The 17,703-nt window shown below is 39.5% G+C and overlaps 1 protein-coding gene across 1 annotated transcript in view; it reads right to left on the reverse strand.

Annotated features, from left to right (window-relative positions):
- The window catches only part of LPIN2 (lipin 2), a 61,706-nt gene that overhangs the window by 27,886 nt on the left and 16,117 nt on the right, over window positions 1-17,703 (reverse strand). Inside the window, exons 2-4 of the mRNA XM_021686042.1 lie at window positions 13,452-13,652; window positions 6,906-7,001; window positions 3,225-3,526 (exon numbers count right to left, since the gene is read on the reverse strand). Coding sequence (XP_021541717.1) covers window positions 3,225-3,526; window positions 6,906-7,001; window positions 13,452-13,652 — 599 coding nt within the window. The remainder of the gene's footprint in view (window positions 1-3,224; window positions 3,527-6,905; window positions 7,002-13,451; window positions 13,653-17,703) is intronic.

A 17,703-nucleotide genomic window follows, 5' to 3' on the forward strand; every position in this document is an offset into this window, starting at 1 on the left:
GACACATCGATCAATGGAACAGAATAGAGAGCCCAGAAATGGACCCTCAACTCTATGGTCAACTCATCTTTGACAAAGCAGGAAAGAATGTCCAATGGAATAAAGACAGTCTCTTCAACAAATGGTGTTGGGAAAATTGGATAGCCACATGCAGAAGAATGAAACTGGACCATTTCCTTACACCACACACAAAAATAGACTCCAAATGGTTGAAAGACCTCAATGTGAGACAGGAGTCCATCAAAATCCTAAAGGAGAACACAGGCAGCAACCTCTTCGACCTCAGCCGCAGCAACTTCTTCCTAGAAACATCGCCAAAGGCAAGGGAAGCAAGGGCAAAAATGAACTATTGGGACTTCATCAAGAGAAAAAGCTTTTGCAAAGCAAAGGAAACAGTCAACAAAACCAAAAGACAACCAACAGAATGGGAGAAGATATTTGCAAATGACATATCAGATAAAGGGCTAGTATCCAAAATCTATAAAGAACTCATCAAACTCAACACCCAAAGAACAAAGAATCCAATCAAGAAATGGGCAGAAGACATGAACAGACATTTTTCCAAAGAAGACATCCAAATGGCCAACAGACACATGAAAAAGTGCTCAGTATCGCTCGGCATCAGGGAAATCCAAATCAAAACCTCAATGAGATACCACCTCACACCAGTCAGAATGGCTAAAATTAACAAGTCAGGAAACGACAGATGTTGGCGGGGATGCGGAGAAAGGGGAACCCTCCTACACTGTTGGTGGGAATGCAAGCTGGTGCAGTACTCTGGAAAACTGTATGGAGGTTCCTCAAAAAGTTGAAAATAGAGCTACCATATGATCCAGCAATTGCACTACTGGGTATTTACCCCAAAGATACAAAAGTAGGGACCCGAAGGGGTACGTGCACCCCGATGTTTATAGCAGCAATGTCCACAATAGCCAAACTGTGGAAAGAGCCAAGATGTCCATCGACAGATGAATGGATAAAGAAGATGTGGTATATATATACAATGGAATATTATGCAGCCATCAAAAGGAATGAGATCTTGCCATTTGCAACGACATGGATGGAACTGGAGGGTGTTATGTTGAGTGAAATAAGTCAAACAGAGAAAGACATGTATCATATGATCTCACTGATATGAGGAATTCTTAATTGCAGGAAACAAACTGAGGGTTGCTGGAGTGGGGGGTGGGGTGGGAGGGATGGGGTGACTGGGTGATAGACACTGGGGAGGGTATGTGCTCTGGTAAGCGCTGTGAATTGTGCAAGACTGTTGAATCTCAGATCTGTACCTCTGAAACAAATAATGCAATATATGTTAAGGAAAAAAAAAAAAAGAAGAAGAAGAAGGTAGCGGGAGGGGAAGAATGAAGCGGGGGAAATCGGAGGGGTAGACAAACCATGAGAGACGATAGACTCTGAAAAACAAACAGGGTTCTAGAGGGGAGGGGGGTGGGAGGATGGGTTAGCCTGGTGGTGGGTATTGAGGAGGGCACATTCTGCATGGAGCACTGGGTGTTATGCACAAACAATGAATCATGGAACACTTCATCTAAAACTAATGATGTAATGTATGGGGATTAACATAAGAATAAAAAAAAATTAAAAAAAAAATATATAACGGGCCTAGTCTTCTACCTTTCAGCTCAGCACTTATTTCAGTATACATCTGACCTGAATTCCCATCACTGTTATATTTTGTCCTTTAAAGTCCTCATTTCTGTTGGCTACATAATTAAGCAGATCCTGTTTTAGGGAAACTTTAGATAAGAGTTCCTCCAAATTGCAGTATCTATGATCCATGGTAATCTAAAGAAAAAAGCAAGCCACCAAGCTCCTGAAAATTATTACAATGCCCTAATCTACGTGCATTCTGACGTAACTGCTTCCCAAGCAAGCAAGGTTCTGGCTTGGAGAGAGAGTGGACAAACATTAGTAACTGTTGACCAAATCAGTACTCTGACAGATTTGGCTGATGCAGCCTTTTGCACAATCTGGAAGAGTGAGGCATGCACTAATATTTCTGTAATGCAATCATTTACAACACTCATTTACAAAATCTTTAGAATAATGATACTTATGCATTTAGTAGGCAACTCTGTATATGTTTTAGAAACGTTTTAACTTCTTAAATTGAAGCTGCAGGTTGTTCAAGAATTCTAAGCTTTGGGGTGCCTGGGTGGCTCAGTTGGTTAAGCTTCTGACTCTTGGTTTTGGCTCAGGTCATGATCTTTTGTTTGTGGGATCGAGCCCCACATCAGGCTCTGTGCTCAGTGAGGAGTCTGCTTCAGATTCTCTCTACCTCTCCCTCTCTCTCGTGCTTTCTCTCAAATAAATCTTAAAAAAAAAAATAAAAGAATTCTAAGCTTTGCTCAATTATGTTACAATAAAAGACACACACCAATAAACTTTGAGGGCAGAAATGTTACTTCAATGTCCTTTCTGGTGGATCTTAGGAGAACTGAGGCAGAACTTTAGGGTCACTTGTGGGCAGCAACTTCTTGTCCAATGCTCATCAATAAAGTTAACCACCCTGCTGACACACATATGGTCCTTCCTCTTCCAGTGCCAAAGCAACCACTGAGTGGAACAGATCTAAGATAACCTTTTAAAAATCAAAATCTTGAACAAAAAGTAAATGCCCTACCCCAACTGTTACCTTTTAAACCCTAGGCACTGCTGACTTGAAAACTGGCATATATTTTAAGCTCTTCTACTGAGCTGGTAAGTAAGAAGTAATCGAGATTTTTCACTCTAAGAAAAACCAAAACAACAACAAAAATTCTCCTTTCCCCTTCAACTTACTAGGAATGTTTTGATGATAGACTCTAAACAACAACTCTCAACTTCTCAGAAATAGATGAGATACCAAGATACCGAGTAGGGATACACACCGAGGCTGCCCAAGGGCCATCAGTAATCCAGATCTTCTTTGCGACTTAAAATTCATTTGGCTTTTGGAAACCTACTGGATGGAAAGACACACTGCTGGTCTGCTTCAAGTGATATTTTAATACCATGACAGGATGTCTGATGGCAAATTTTATAGAATAGCAGAAAGGAAAAAAGAAAATGCCTCTTCCACTAATTCCACAATAAACTGTCATGGGGAAAAACAAGTCCAAACCTCACACTGTAGATCCATGGAAGAAACAACAGCAACTAGCTGTACCTGAGCTCTGCCCACAGCATGTGTGCATGCCCAGCACCTGCACAGAGAGCCCTACCTTGCTGATTGGGCCCCCTTGTCATCATCAGAGCTCATTTCCACATCCACAGTGTCCTCTGCAGCAGTGGAAGCAGCCTGGTCTTCCTTCTTACTGTCCTGTTTGCATTTCTTTCTCCTTCGTTTTTTCTTTTTCACAGAACTTGAAGTGAAAATCGTTTCTGCTTCCAAGATGTGTGAGATGTCTGAACTCTGAGATGGTCTTTCATTTCCACCAGACTTCACCAAAGGGGCATCAGTATCTTTAAAGAACTGATCTTCAGTAGGAATTGGTGAGGTGGCAAGGTAAGCAGGGAGCTTTTCCTTAAAAAGAACATGGAGAAAGAAAAGTTGTCCACGACAAACTGGAGAGTGAATCAAAAACAATAATGACTCTTGGTGTATCTAAATTCACAGTGGTAGAAAGAATACACAGTCCCCAAAGTAAGAGTGTCATATTGAACTAAGTCACTGCCCACTCTACTCCGAATAGGTCTTTACCCTGGCACATACAAATAGTTCATTTGGTCCATGTAACTGAATACATTTGAAGGAACCAATATACCAATTTAGCACAAACCCACAAAACCTGTAATTAAAGCATAGCCAATTAAATTCTCTGTGAAGGGAAGTTCAAAGCAGCAGCAGCATTCCGAGGAGGCAGGACAAAGTACTCTGTCAAGAACTTACAGACAACAGTAACAGGATAAAGCAGAAGGCAGGGATCAGGAACACCCCATCAGACAGGGACAGCAGGACAGGTAAGTGAAGTGAGGATCTACGGTAAAATTTGTGTTTGCCAAATTAAATGATGGTAGAAGAAAGTGATTGACAATACCCTGTTAACAAATGAAATTAGTGGATTTTAAAATTGTAATGTATTTAAGACAGCCTTTTAGGAATTCAAAAGAAGAAAATAAGGCCCAACAGTTAGAAATAATTAAGCTCGTGGGGTGCCTGGGTGGTTCAGTTAAGCATCCCACTCTTGATTTCGGCTCAGGTCATTATCTCAGGGTCCTGGGATTGAAACCTGTGTTGGGCTCCATGCTTAGTGGGGAGTCGGCTTGAGATTCTCTCTCCCTCTTCCTCTGTTCTGCCCCCCCACTCGCGCATGTGCGTGACTCGCTCTCAAATAATCTTTAAAAATAAAGAATTAAACTTGTAATTTAATATCAAATAAATGATCAAGTTTGCTGTTCAGAAAATTAACTTCTTAGTCACTGACTTCATCCCTTTTTATCATGGGGGAAATGGAAGGTATGTAACAGAGGTATAAATTAACCTCAAAGAACTTAGAGTACTCAAGTTTTTGCATAATAGTCCTGAAAATGAGTGAGTTTCCGTAATTGTTCTAAATCAAGCTTTTGAATTTGGCTTTGGTAGACATATTACCCTGAAGCCAAAATTTTGTTTACCCAAGCAAAATTTGTATTCATCAGCAACACACACTTACAGAGAAACTGTGATAACAGGATATTATTCTGCATGCCCCCAGGGCACTCAAGTGAGAGGCTGTGGTCTCTAACTTCCAGGGCCTTTTAATTCAATGGTCCTTGTTATAAATAAAGTTTACTGGTACTTCTTAAAAGCTGTTTTGTCTCTGGTGGTGTTTCCTAGTTCTGTTCTGGCACTGTTTGCAGTGTATGGGGGGGGATGAAACAACCTAAATCTCTGTCAGAACAAGAATGGTTAAACTGTGGTGCGTCCATACTATGGATGACTGGGCAACTATTAAAAGGATAGGGGTAGATCTACAACTACTGGCTTGAAAAGGATGCTGACAATATACAGTTTAGATGAACGAAGTTTAAGAGAAACAAAAATGTAAATAAATCGAAGACAGATGGGTTTTGGTAACGTTTATTCCCTTTAAAACTGTAAGCTCCTGGAGAGTGGGGGCATGTTATATTCATAGTATGTGACAGTGAGTAGTAATTCCAATACTGTTGGATGAATTAACTTTTTTTTTTTTTTTTAATTTTAAAGAGCATAGTATTCTAAAGAAAATCTAAACAATTTGAGGATACATGGAATAGGAAAAAGAGCTGGGAAAGTTGGTATTCTGCAAGTTAACCTTGCTAAGCATAGTTATAAATGGAATCATCAGAACTGACCATGAGAACCAGGTAACAAACTATCAGTAACCCAGTCCTCTCACTTGTTGATTTTTTTTTTTTTTTTTTTTTTTAAAGATTTTATTTATTTATTTGAGAGAGAGAATGAGATAGAGAGCATGAGAGGGGGGAGGGTCAGAGAGAGAAGCAGACTCCCTGCTGATCAGGGAGCCCGATGTGGGACTCGATCCCGGGACTCCAGGATCATGACCTGAGCCGAAGGCAGTCGCTTAACCAACTGAGCCACCCAGGCACCCTCACTTGTTGATTTATACAAAGCCTAATCAATCACTGTTCTGAAACACACATGATTTTAAGGAACACATCAAAAATATTTTATTCTTGTGATAACTCATTTGTTTCATTCTGCTTTTTGCTTCCGTCTCTGATGAGGGAAAATCTTTGTTTAGGCCAAATAAATACAAATGAGGTAATATAAGAACAAGTAATTAAGGTACTAGAAAAAAATATTGGTCTGGAAAGGTTCCCTTCCATAATCATACTTTGTAATGCTGCTTTACATATTGGTATCTAAATTGCTGGCGTCTCTCTAAACTAAAATTGATGAACAATCTCATTCTGCTATTGTTTATTTTTTGGTAACATTTTTCTTTGTGAATTTATGACATCCAACATGCAGTTCATCTTCAAAACCCCTAAAAGTAGTCCTGTATCTTTAATAACTTGAAGGTTATAATTTTTGCTGAGATTTTATTCTTTATGATAAAAGCTGTAAGGAAGCCTCTTCTAAGATCCACACTAAGTTTATCAAGAACAGCTCACCCCCATTCACATCAGTAGATACGAGGGGTGGAGATGGGGGTGGCAGAGGGAACTGTGCTCTCTCACTGAAAGAAGCCAAACATGCAATAATCAGTTAAAAAGATATAGGCCAATTAATTTAAATCTTTGAGACCATAATAAACTAATTCTCAAGACTATTCAAGGTTAGAGATCTGACATCCCTAACCAAAATGGTAAACACATTTTCCAAGTTCATTTATTTTTTTTTTTTAAGATTTTATTTATTTATTTGACAGAAAAAGACACAGCGAGAGAGGGAACAGAAGCAGGGGGAGTGGGAGAAGGAGAAGCAGGCTTCCTGCTGAGCAGGGAGCCCAATGCGGGGCTCAAGCCCAGGACCCTGGGATCATGACCTGAGCCAAAGGCAGACGCTTAACGACTGAGCCACCCAGGTGCCCCACATTTTCCAAGTTTAAAGGTCACACATGTATAAACACACAGCCGGCAGAGATAGGCCTTCATTATTTAGGGGGAATTGAATGTATTCAAGTCAAGGTGTAAACTCTAACAGATACTAAATAAGAAAGCTCATTAAAGACAGAGAAAAAGAGCAAGTGCAAAGGCGTTCTGCGCATTCTCTGTACCCTGACACTTGGTGGGGAGAAAAGTTCCTCACTCCTCCAGCTCCTTCCTGACAGCTTAGTTTTTCAGCCTAAAACTAAAGCTTGTTTAACCTGTAAAAATCACCTCTATAACCATGAAAACTGCTGAACATTTCTGTTTTGGGATAGGTCCTGGAGGCCTGAATACAATGTGTAAAGTGGATGTAACCCACTAGAACTTACATATTCCTCTTCAGTCTCTTCCACAAAGAAAGCTTCCCCATTGTCACCCAACTTCATGTGAAGATCCACTGCATCGCCATTGATTTCTATATCAATCTAAGAGGAGAAACAAAGTGTGATTTAGTATTAAAACTTTCACTGAACCTAAACCAAGCCAAACTTAGTACTGAGGTTCCTACGCTGACAGTCCAGAGGAACACTGCTACCTGCCCTACCGTCCTACCCTAAAAAACTAAACAGACCTGGGGAGGAAGGGGATGGATAAGAAGGGACTGAAAGAAAATGTTTTATCATTTATTTTTAGGACATAAAATATTTTACTTATTTAATTTCCCAAATGGCATAAAATAGGGGAAATATAATTGTCAAAGAACATTTGAGCACTGGGGCGCCTGGGTGGCTCAATTGGTTAAGCGACTGCCTTCGGCTCAGGTCATGATCCTGGAGTCCCTGGATCGAGTCCGGCATCGGGCTCCCTGCTCAGCAGGGAGCCTGCTTCTCCCTCTGACCCTCCTAACCCTCCCCCCTCTCATGTGCTCTCTCTCTCTCATTCTCTCTGTCTCAAATAAATAAATAAAATCTTTAAAAAAAAAAAAAAATTTTGAGCACTTTCAGAGTTATAGCACAGACAGGCCTCACCCGGCATGGTTCAGACAAACACAGATTTCAGTTACTGTGGTATGTTAACTGTAACTGCAGAAAGCACAAAATTCACTGGCTGCTCTTCTGTCTACAAACCACTACATAAAAACAGATGCCAATCATGATCAGTAATCCATCACATCATTTTTCAAAGTCTGTTGGTGACTAGTCAAAGCATATATGTTATTCAGTTCAGGCACAGAAAGCAAAGCTTATAGTTGTAGTTGTCTCCTTGTCTCTCATTAATAAACCCATGTGACATTTTATAAAAATGGATAATAAAGAAGAAATTGGCCAAGATCAAAGTGCAACCTAACCTAACAAAAAGTAGTATTACTAGAAGTAAAATTCAAACTGAGTGTCAACAGTTATAGAAGAAATAGCTGACTGCAGGAATGGTGACCCTGCTGCATTCGAACGACTCAAGATGTGCAGCCAGAGGAACCTGATGAAGGTAAGCTTATCCACACAAAGCAGGAAAGTGGTTGTGACAAAAAGATGAAGACAGCCCAGAGGAAGTGACATAGGAAAAACACTTCACATTGAAGGAACTCACAGACATACTTCATGATAATGTTCCAGAGATGAAAACCTGAAAGCTGATCCAGACTCAGAAAAGAGTTATGATAATTTGCCAAGACAAAGAAGATGCTTGTTCCATACTACAAGTTTTATATCAAAGAAGACAAGCCCTGTTCAATTAATCTTGGTAAGTTATTTTACAAAGAAATAAGACACTTTAGTCCTCCATGTTTCTAATGTTTTAAACTGGGGTGTACTAAACATCATTTTGTTATTTTTCATTTTCTTAGTTATAACAGAAATTTTTAAGTTTTGACAAAAATTTATAAAAATCATGAGAAAATCCTAATTTTTCTCAGTTATTATTAAGTTTGTTTTGCATGGTTTCAGCTTGCCCAGTCATTATAATGATCTGTATTACAATGCAAAGTAAGAACTGTATGTATGTATAAATACTACTTATCACTTAAAAATAATGTAGTTGTTCATCTGTTGACTGTGAATAAATGCCTTTAAATACCTTATATTAAATGAATACCAACTTTCAAAAAATAATTTTTAAGATTTTTATTTATTTGAGAGAGAGAGTGAGCACACAAGAATGAGCAGGGGAGGAGCAGAGGGAGAAGCAGACTCCCTGCTGAGCAGGGAGCCCGATGCAGGACTCGATCCCAGGACCCTGGGATCATGACCTGAGCCGAAGGCAGATGCTTAACTGACTGAGCCACCCAGGTGCCCCCCAACTTTCAAAACTCTTACCGATAAACTTGTAAACTCCAGTTTCAGATTGGTTCAGGGGACATAAAAATATAATATAGGTATAAATAGAGCAGTCCACAATCTAATTGTACTTAGCTTTGCAAGGCCCTGATGGTGGGAACAACTGCATGGTCCACTGGGTTTTTCCCAGTGAGGACCAATTATCCCTTCTGACACTGAGTGCTGGGTCACATCAGGTCACTGAAAGTCATTAGCTGACACGTTGTCAAAATGCTTGTCACAAAAATCCTGTATATAAGTAACATAACCACGCTGCAGGGTAAGGAAGAAAACTAGCCTAAGTGGAAAATGGTATTTTGACTAGTTTAAGTCTGAAGACAAAAAACTATAAACAAATACCGTAGTTAGTAATTAAAAAAAAAAAATCAGAGATATGGGTTAGCAGTTCTGAAATTATTTTATGTGTATTCTAGGATTGAATAAATAGGTAAACATATTGTATAGTAAGAGGCGTTTCTCACTGTCAGAGAAAGAAGTCACAAATAAGGAGATGAGGAGGAACATTCTGGGGATAGATTGGAATCAGTGGGAACTCATGATTTTTACAGACAGATGTAGGTACGTTTATCTACATACGTAGATTCTTCCAGCTCTGCCCACTGACAGGGCCTAGAAGCAATGACACCTCAGTTAGTAATGAGCAAACCTAGTGAGATTCTTTGTTTCTAGATACTATTCTCTAATAAGAGGAACCACCGTTCCTCAGAGAAACAAAACAATTCCTGGGCTGAGGCAGGTAAAGTGGATTCTTCTGGAATATCTTATGGTGCCAGAAAGTAAGGAAGTGCTCAAAAAAAATGATGGGAGCATTTCAAGAGGACTCAACTTGAAGGAGCTAACTACCAATTGCCAAACCTAGGACAATTTGAGCAACTAAATAATGATAATAATGGATTATAACCCACAGAGTAAAATTAATATTCAGAAGTCCATACTGATCTAAATAATTGAGTAAGTAAACAAGAGAGAAGGATAGCTTTTCAATACAGTAGAATTCAATTAATAAATAGAGTAGGAAGGACGAAACAGAAAACCATTTGGCAAACACCACAGTAATAATTGTTGCAGGTAAAATTCATCAGTGTATGGTAAAATTCACGGGTAGAAGTACGATGAGAAACAGGGTATTTGCACAGTCCCCAAGTTTCTCCACACAAATAAATTTACAGTGAAGAAACCCAGTAGATACCATTAACCAAAGGATCAAAGTTAACATCATCAGTACCAAAGCATGGCACCATGTTGGACCTCCTGAGATGATGCACTGCGAGGGGTACACCCTCACTCTGCGTTCTTCCCTAAATGAGAAAACATCACACAAACTGAGGGACAATCTACATAATAACCATTTGTACTCTTCAAAAGTCAAGGCTGTAAGGAAAGATAGAACAGTTAGAGAATATAAGTGAAAGCAATGTGGGATCCTGGATATGATCATGGACAAAAAGACGACAGCAGTGGGAAAACTGGCATACTCATTTTGATGTACTACTCCCTGTAAACTGGTATCTAAAACAATACTCGTATCTATATAGTCATACTTCCTCCCCTGTGGCTTAATCTTACTAAATATATATGAGAGATGTTGAAACAGAACTGATTTGCTTTTTAGAAATACTGGCTGTAGGGGTGCCTGGGTGGCTCAGTTAAGTTGCCAACTCTTGATTTCAGCTCAGGTCATGATCGCAGGGTCCTGGGATTGGGCCCCATGTTGGGCTCCACACCCAGTCAGGAGTCTGCTTGAGATTCTCTCTCTCCCTCTGCTCATGCGCGCTCTCTCTCTCCCCGCCCACCCTCCCTCCCTAAAATAAATAAAATCTTAATAAGAAAAGAGAAGAAATACTGGCTGTAGTAGACTCTTGTTCTGGCATGCCATTCTTCAGGTAAGAGTATCTCTGGTGTGTCCTTTGGGGATCTATTCATCATCTGTTTCATGTGCGGCTTCAAAGCGAGGAGGTGAGGCTGCTGTCCATGCCAAGCCAATTAATATATTCCATCCCAGCTATAGGACGAGGGAGACTGACAAGTCTGACAGGGAGACTAAACACTGATGCTTCTGTAGGAAGAAACAGCTCTTTCTACTATGGTTGCTGAATTCCTGGGAAGTAAGCCTGGAGGTATTGTGGCCATCTTGCATTTTAGAAAGCACACATACAAAGGGATGGAGAGCTGAGAGGTGGGAGGAGACAGAGTTCTGGTAACACCCTCAGACTCTAAATAAAGCCCTGATTAATTCAAATGCCCTTGGACTTTAGTTATACAAGCCAATAAATTCCCTTTTCTGTTTAAGCTAGTGCGAGGTGGATTTTTGTCACCCACAATGGAAAATTCCTGTCTAATACACTGGGTTATTTAACTTCAATAAGTTTTGTGTTAAATCACAACAAAATTAATATTTAAAATATCAACTACAGGTTTACCTTCTGAAATTCAACTCTTGAGTTCTGAAGTATACTGGGAGTACCGGTGTTCTATCAAACAAGAACATACCAATGACAGTGGGAAAATTATTATTATTTCCCTAACCAGAGGCTTAAAGGTGATTATGATTTCAAGTCTACTTCATATGTGTCACCATAACTGGGGTCTTAGTTTAAAATCAATGAATAGCTTTCCCTAATCCAAACTGACCTAAAATAAGACAAATAGTTAATCCAAATTGCCTGAGTATCTCAAGGCAGACATGGTTTCGGTTTTACTCTCAAAGGAAAGCTGTGTTTCGGTTAAATATCCAAATTTCCTTCCAAACACATCCTTTGGATTTCTGGGATATTAGTGCAAAAGAAGTAATTTTCTCTTTTCCTGTGTCTCATGGATAGATTCCTATTAAATAATCCAAGGGTGAGACAAGATATTTAACACAATCATTTGGGCAGCCTTGTACAGAAACTGTACATCTTAATTGGAAGCATACAGCATGTAGAAAGAGGTATGTTGTCTGTCCAGACACCATTTACAGATACACAAATGCTTACATATACAACAGCCTGCAGATTCCATTCTGAAAGGCCAGAAGACTTAACCAATCTGCTGATCAAAAACACAGATCACAGAAGAACAAACAAAAGTGCCATATAAGCCATTTTATGAATAGATCCTTACAAAGCTAATGGGAAATTTCAGTGCATAAACAGTTTCGTACAAATTCTCCCAGAGCAGATAAAGTCTGAAAGTACTACAGGTTAGTGTTACTGGCAAGAAATAAAAAATTCCAAGAAGCCTAACTGTGGCCGAACACTGTTTTGCAATGGGCAGTTTCCAAGTTACTAAATGAACTGCGTGACTGCTTTTGGTTTCCAAAGGGTGACTGAACAGAGGCCAGACCACACAAACCCTGCCACCCTGCAACGTGGCTCTCCAGTGGAGAACTGATTTATAACCCCTAGAAAAAAAGATGTGTTTGGGGGGTAGTAGGGGAGGGCAGGAAGGGAGAGTATCTAGTGCTGTGAAACCCGTAAAAGTTTTCTTCCATTCTCAAAACAACCTATGTTTAATTAAGATAGAAATTTCTATTTTAAGGAATAAGATGTTTCCAACTTATGCCAGTGGTCCTCTAACATAGCTCTGTGCCCCAATATGTTATGAATCTTTCAAAATCCTGACAAAATCTCCCTACATTGTTCAGGTAGATAATGTGGGGTAAGAGCAGAAAGGAAAACTACCACCATGTACCTGCAAGGTTTTATTACCAGCTCAGTGTTCTAAACTGACTGACATCAAATACATTTACAAGCCTTCCCATCGCTCCATTACTTGAAGGTGGAGAAGGTAAGAAAAAGGAAAACCAACACAAATTATTTTCTTTCTGAATGAATCTTCCCCCAAATAAATAAAAGCCAACAAGCCTATGGCATGTAGGTTTGCATATAGTAAGATCAGGAGACAAGTCCTGGTATTACTAACAAAATTTAGATACAAATAAGATTTAACAGCTTTGTCAAAACAAATTTGGCATTAATTTTGTTTAAATAAATGTAATGTATTCTGAATTACATCAGTCTATCCCATTCACAATTGGTATGAAGGCAATGCCCTAAATATTTTATAAATTTTTTATTTTATTTGCCAGAGACAGAGAGTGAGCAAGCGCACAAGCAGGGAGAGCGCCAGGCAGAGGGAGAAGCAGGGTCCCTGCTGAGCAAGGAGCCCAATGTGGGACTCCATCTCAGGACCCTGGGATCATGACCCAAGCCAAAGGCAGACACATAACCAAATGAGCCACCCAGGTGTTCCTTCCTTAAATATTTTAAAGTGCTGTATAAGGTAAATAAACTTTTCAAAGACACCTAACCTTCCCCATTTATAACTCCAGTTTCTCTATTTTGTTTTTCTGAGTTGCAACAAATAGGATTATCAAGATAATTTTCAGCCTTTCTTGCCCCCTTGGAGAGACCTTCTATAGTAAGACTTATATTCAGCAGCAACTTCAAAATAACACATAAAGGTTGACTTCTTATACCATTATCTTCAACATCATACAGGTGTGCGTCCCCCCAACCTCTGCGGCGGCGGGGGGAAGCCCAGAAAGCACATAAGAACAATTTATTCTGTTACCATCTAACCTTTCACCCTCTTCGAGAACAAGCTGTCCCCTGCACTCACCACTTTCTCTTTGGATCTCAGGACCCCCAGCTTCCCAAACCGAACGTGAAAAGGCGAGCACTGATAGGTGCCATCCTGCTGCCGCACCACAATGACATCGATGCACCCGGACAAAGTGGCTTGGTTAATGCCCTTGTAGAGTTCCTTCACAGTGACAATCACCTGCCCAGCCAGCTGTCCCACATAATTCATGGTTTGAAACTACAAAGGAAAAAAAAATTTATATGAGATAGTAACAATGAATTTGTGGATCTAATGACAAAGAAAAAAACAGTAGTAATTAAAAAGACATTGCACATTTGTAAACCATATTACATATTTTATTAACCTTGCTGATTTCAAACCAATAAGTCTCATGCTACCACTGTTTTTACACATTTCCACACAAGGACAAAATCAGGTGGTCCTTTTGTGAGAGGCTGTCCCAGCCAGGGCCTCAGGCATGCGTAAGTTCCCTTTTCTTTTCCATCATCATGGATCCTGCAGCTGCCTGTAGGGGTTACCCCTAAAGTTTAGAATCTGCACAGAACCACCAAAGAACCCAGACTACCACCACTGCCCTCTTGCCCAAGATCATTGGGAACGTGAGGCAACTGCATCCACCCTGACCACAGCAGCCAAGCAGAAAAAATGACCAATGATCACCTCCAGAAGAAACCAGAAAACAGGTTGTTTCTGCTGAAGACAAGTAAGTGAGAGAAGAGTTTTCTACAAAACTATTAATAGGATATGGTTCAGAGACATGTTAGATTAAATAAACTCTGGGTGAGCTAGACCGGGTCTAACCTATTTATAACATTACTTTTATTGAAAATCCCCTCAATACTTGAACACAACTCACTGGAACATATATATTCATGTTCTACAAAGCAAAGAAAAGGGTTTTAATCATGTTGCTCAACAATAATTAGTCAAATCAGGATCACTAGGCTCTAAAATGCTCCTCCAGAGACGGTCAAGGAAGGATAGGAGTGTGCACCTGACCAGGGCTGAGGGATGAGAGGAAATGCTTCTCTTGTGCCCCACATCCGTTGTGGCTGCAGCTAAGACCACAGGTTGGGGAACCCACCATACAGTAGGTGTTGAAGACCAGTGGGGAAGTCTCCTTGAATCTCCCTCAACTTTTACTAATTAGAAAAAAATAGCTCCTCATCAGTCCCAAGGATGTCAAGTTTCATCTCCAGCTATCAAATACCACCACATTTCATTCATTAGACACCGACACCCCTCGTATTATGTCAAAGCACAATTCAGCAAATCATTCTCCTGGGGACAGGCGGGACATAGACCAAACAAGAGATCCTCCACAGCTCCAGCTAATCCAGAGGCCAACTTTTACTGAACCAGAGAACAGACAGATTATTCTTTAGGTCATTCATCATAAGCACAGTTGTCTCTTTAAACTCAGCTTTTCGGGAGCCTTAAGCTCAAAGTTACATGCTCAGAAAAGTTACCAAAGATCACATTCTGTGTTGTCAGGTAAGTCCAAAGTTGAACTGGGAGAAAGAATGTTACTCCACTGGGAAAACTTAGGGGCTTGCCAGGACATCTGCCTCTAGAGAAACTCACCCTACTCCCCACAAGTGAGTGCGTGCCTGCTGGCAGTGCCCAGATTCCACTTAAACATTTTTTTCTCCTCTTCTACACAGATGAATGTGTAATCAAGACCCACCAGTTTTACACCATTAAGCACAGCCACAATTTTATCCCAGAAAATTTTCTGAATATTTTAATGTTACCAAGGCCCCAAAATTTACCTACAAAAGAGATAACTTTGAGGATGTAAACTAACTGCTAAACTCACTACTAAATCGGGCAGTATCCTTTACAAAACAGTTACAAGTTGGTGTGATTTTGGTTTTAGAAGGATTCATTTGGTAAGGCCAAACTAGGCAAGTGTTCAATAATGATTTCCTCAATGAATAAAGGAATGATCAAATGAACCATCAATAAATAAGACCAAAAAAAAAAAAAGAGAAACATATGTAGGGAGGAAATATTTCATCAGAATATTCGTATTACATCTCATTTTAAAAAATTAGTATTTTTTATTTTGCAGTAACTGTAGATTCACAGGCATGTAGTTTTAAGAAATAATACAAAGAGATCCCATGTATCCTTTAAACCAGTTTCCCCAATGGCAACATCTTGCAGAATTCTAGTGCAATACCACAATCAGGATATCAACATTCATTGAGTCAAAATGGAGAACATTTCCATTATCACAAAGATCCATTCTATTGGCCTTTATAGCCACACCCAGCCACTTCTGTCACTCTCTCCTTAATCCCTGACAACCACTAATTTGTTCTTCACTTGTTATTTTTGTCATTTTTAAGAAAGTTATATAAATGGAATATGGTATATAATGTTTTGTGATTGCCTTTTCCCACTTCTATTGCTAGAGAGATTCATCCAGGTTGCTGCATGTATCATGTTCATATTCCGTTAATATATGCTCACAACATGCTTTTTGATTGTCACAGCATGTACATGAACCATCACCCAAGAAGTCAATCTTTGTATTACTGCTTGACTGGTGGCAAGTTAAAAATGAGTTTTGTTACAAATTTTTAAAAATTTCGTAACTAATTATATAATTATATATATTCTTTTCTTAAAAGAAAATGAAAAATGTTAACTTCAAGCATCTCCATTCAGTCATAAAACAAGTCTTAAAAACTAAATGTGTAAGGAGCTTACATCAGCTAGAACATAGGATCCATAAATAAGTGTAACTACATCTATTCAAAATGATTTTAATTACCATGGTTAAAGGATGTGCTGTTATACAAGACAGTCTACTGTGTAAATGCCAGTTGCTAAATGTAGAAAAATATACGCTATCAAACGACTGTTTTTTTCCTTAGCAGATATAAAACAATTCTGTGTGTATTATGAAGGCTGGGAAAACAAAAGTAAAGGGAGTCCTGCTGCTGTAACATTCGCTACACCCTGGGAATGAGGGGCACACTTTTGCTAGGAGGGGCACTCCAACTAAACTGGGGAAGGGGGCTCCCTCATGGTTATGTCTGTGGGGAAAGCAGTTGGTTGTTGTACACATGATACATTAAACAGCTTCTTCTTTAAGCATTATCTATCACCAAAAAACTTCATTCCTACATGTCCAGCCCAGCACTAGCCATAATAAAGCTAATTGAGAACAAATTCAGGCCTTACACCTGTCCTGTTCAACGCCTGGGAAATTGGGACTCCGAACAGGGGCAGAAAGACGATTAAGTACCCACAGTCACATGTCAGGGATACACCTCACTGAAGACACTACCTTTTGAATAAAACAAAGATTAAAAAATATAGCAAAATAATATATACTGTAAATTATTCATTAGAGCGAATGATGAGAAAAAAACAGTAGAAGAGAGAAAATAAATTCAAGGACAGACAGGGACAGAGAATAAGAGAGAGGGGATGCAGAGACAGAGATGGAAATTCAGAGACAAAGCAAAGACAGAATAAGAATACATACATAATCAGAAAGCAGATGGACATAAAAATGCCAATAGAGAGAGAGGAATGTGGAACTGAAGGATGTTCATAGAGCAGCATCCCTATCTTCAGGCTCACAAGCACAAAAGAAAATATAAACATGTATTAATTGATTCTTAGAACTGAAAGTATCTAGACCAGTCTTTCAAATACCAAAAGCACTTCTAGCACATCCCTGAAATATGGTAAAGTTAATCATCACAGTAGCAGCAACTCATTTTTTGAGATCTTACTATGTACCAAATTCTTAATAATATTTTAAAGGCAGGGGTGGAGCAGATGGAGGGGGAGAGAGAATCCCAAGCAGGCTCCATGCCCCATGCAGAGCCAGAGCTCAATCTCACGATCCTGAGATCATGACCTGAGCTGAAATCAAGAGTCAGATGCTTAACCCACTGAGTCACCCAGGCACCCCACACTATGTATGTACCAAAATGCATTATCTCAGAACTAGCTTATGAATGAGTAAATATTATTATTTCTATTTTTAAAGATAATAAAATTAAGGCTTAAAAAGGTTAAATATTGTTATGGACTATTTGTGTCTGTTTCTCAAATTCTTATGTTGAAGCCCTAACCCTCAATGTGAGGGTATCTGGAGATGGGGCCTTTGGGAGGTAATCAGGTTTAGATGAGGTCAAGAGGTGGGACCTCCAAGATGGGATTAATGTTCTTATTAGGAGAGCTCATGTTCTTTCCTCCTACTATGTGAGGAAACAGAGAGAAGGTGGTTGTGTGCAAGCCA

The sequence above is a fragment of the Neomonachus schauinslandi genome, chromosome 14 (genome assembly GCF_002201575.2).
Source record: "Neomonachus schauinslandi chromosome 14, ASM220157v2, whole genome shotgun sequence".
NCBI classification, from domain to species: domain Eukaryota; kingdom Metazoa; phylum Chordata; class Mammalia; order Carnivora; family Phocidae; genus Neomonachus; species Neomonachus schauinslandi.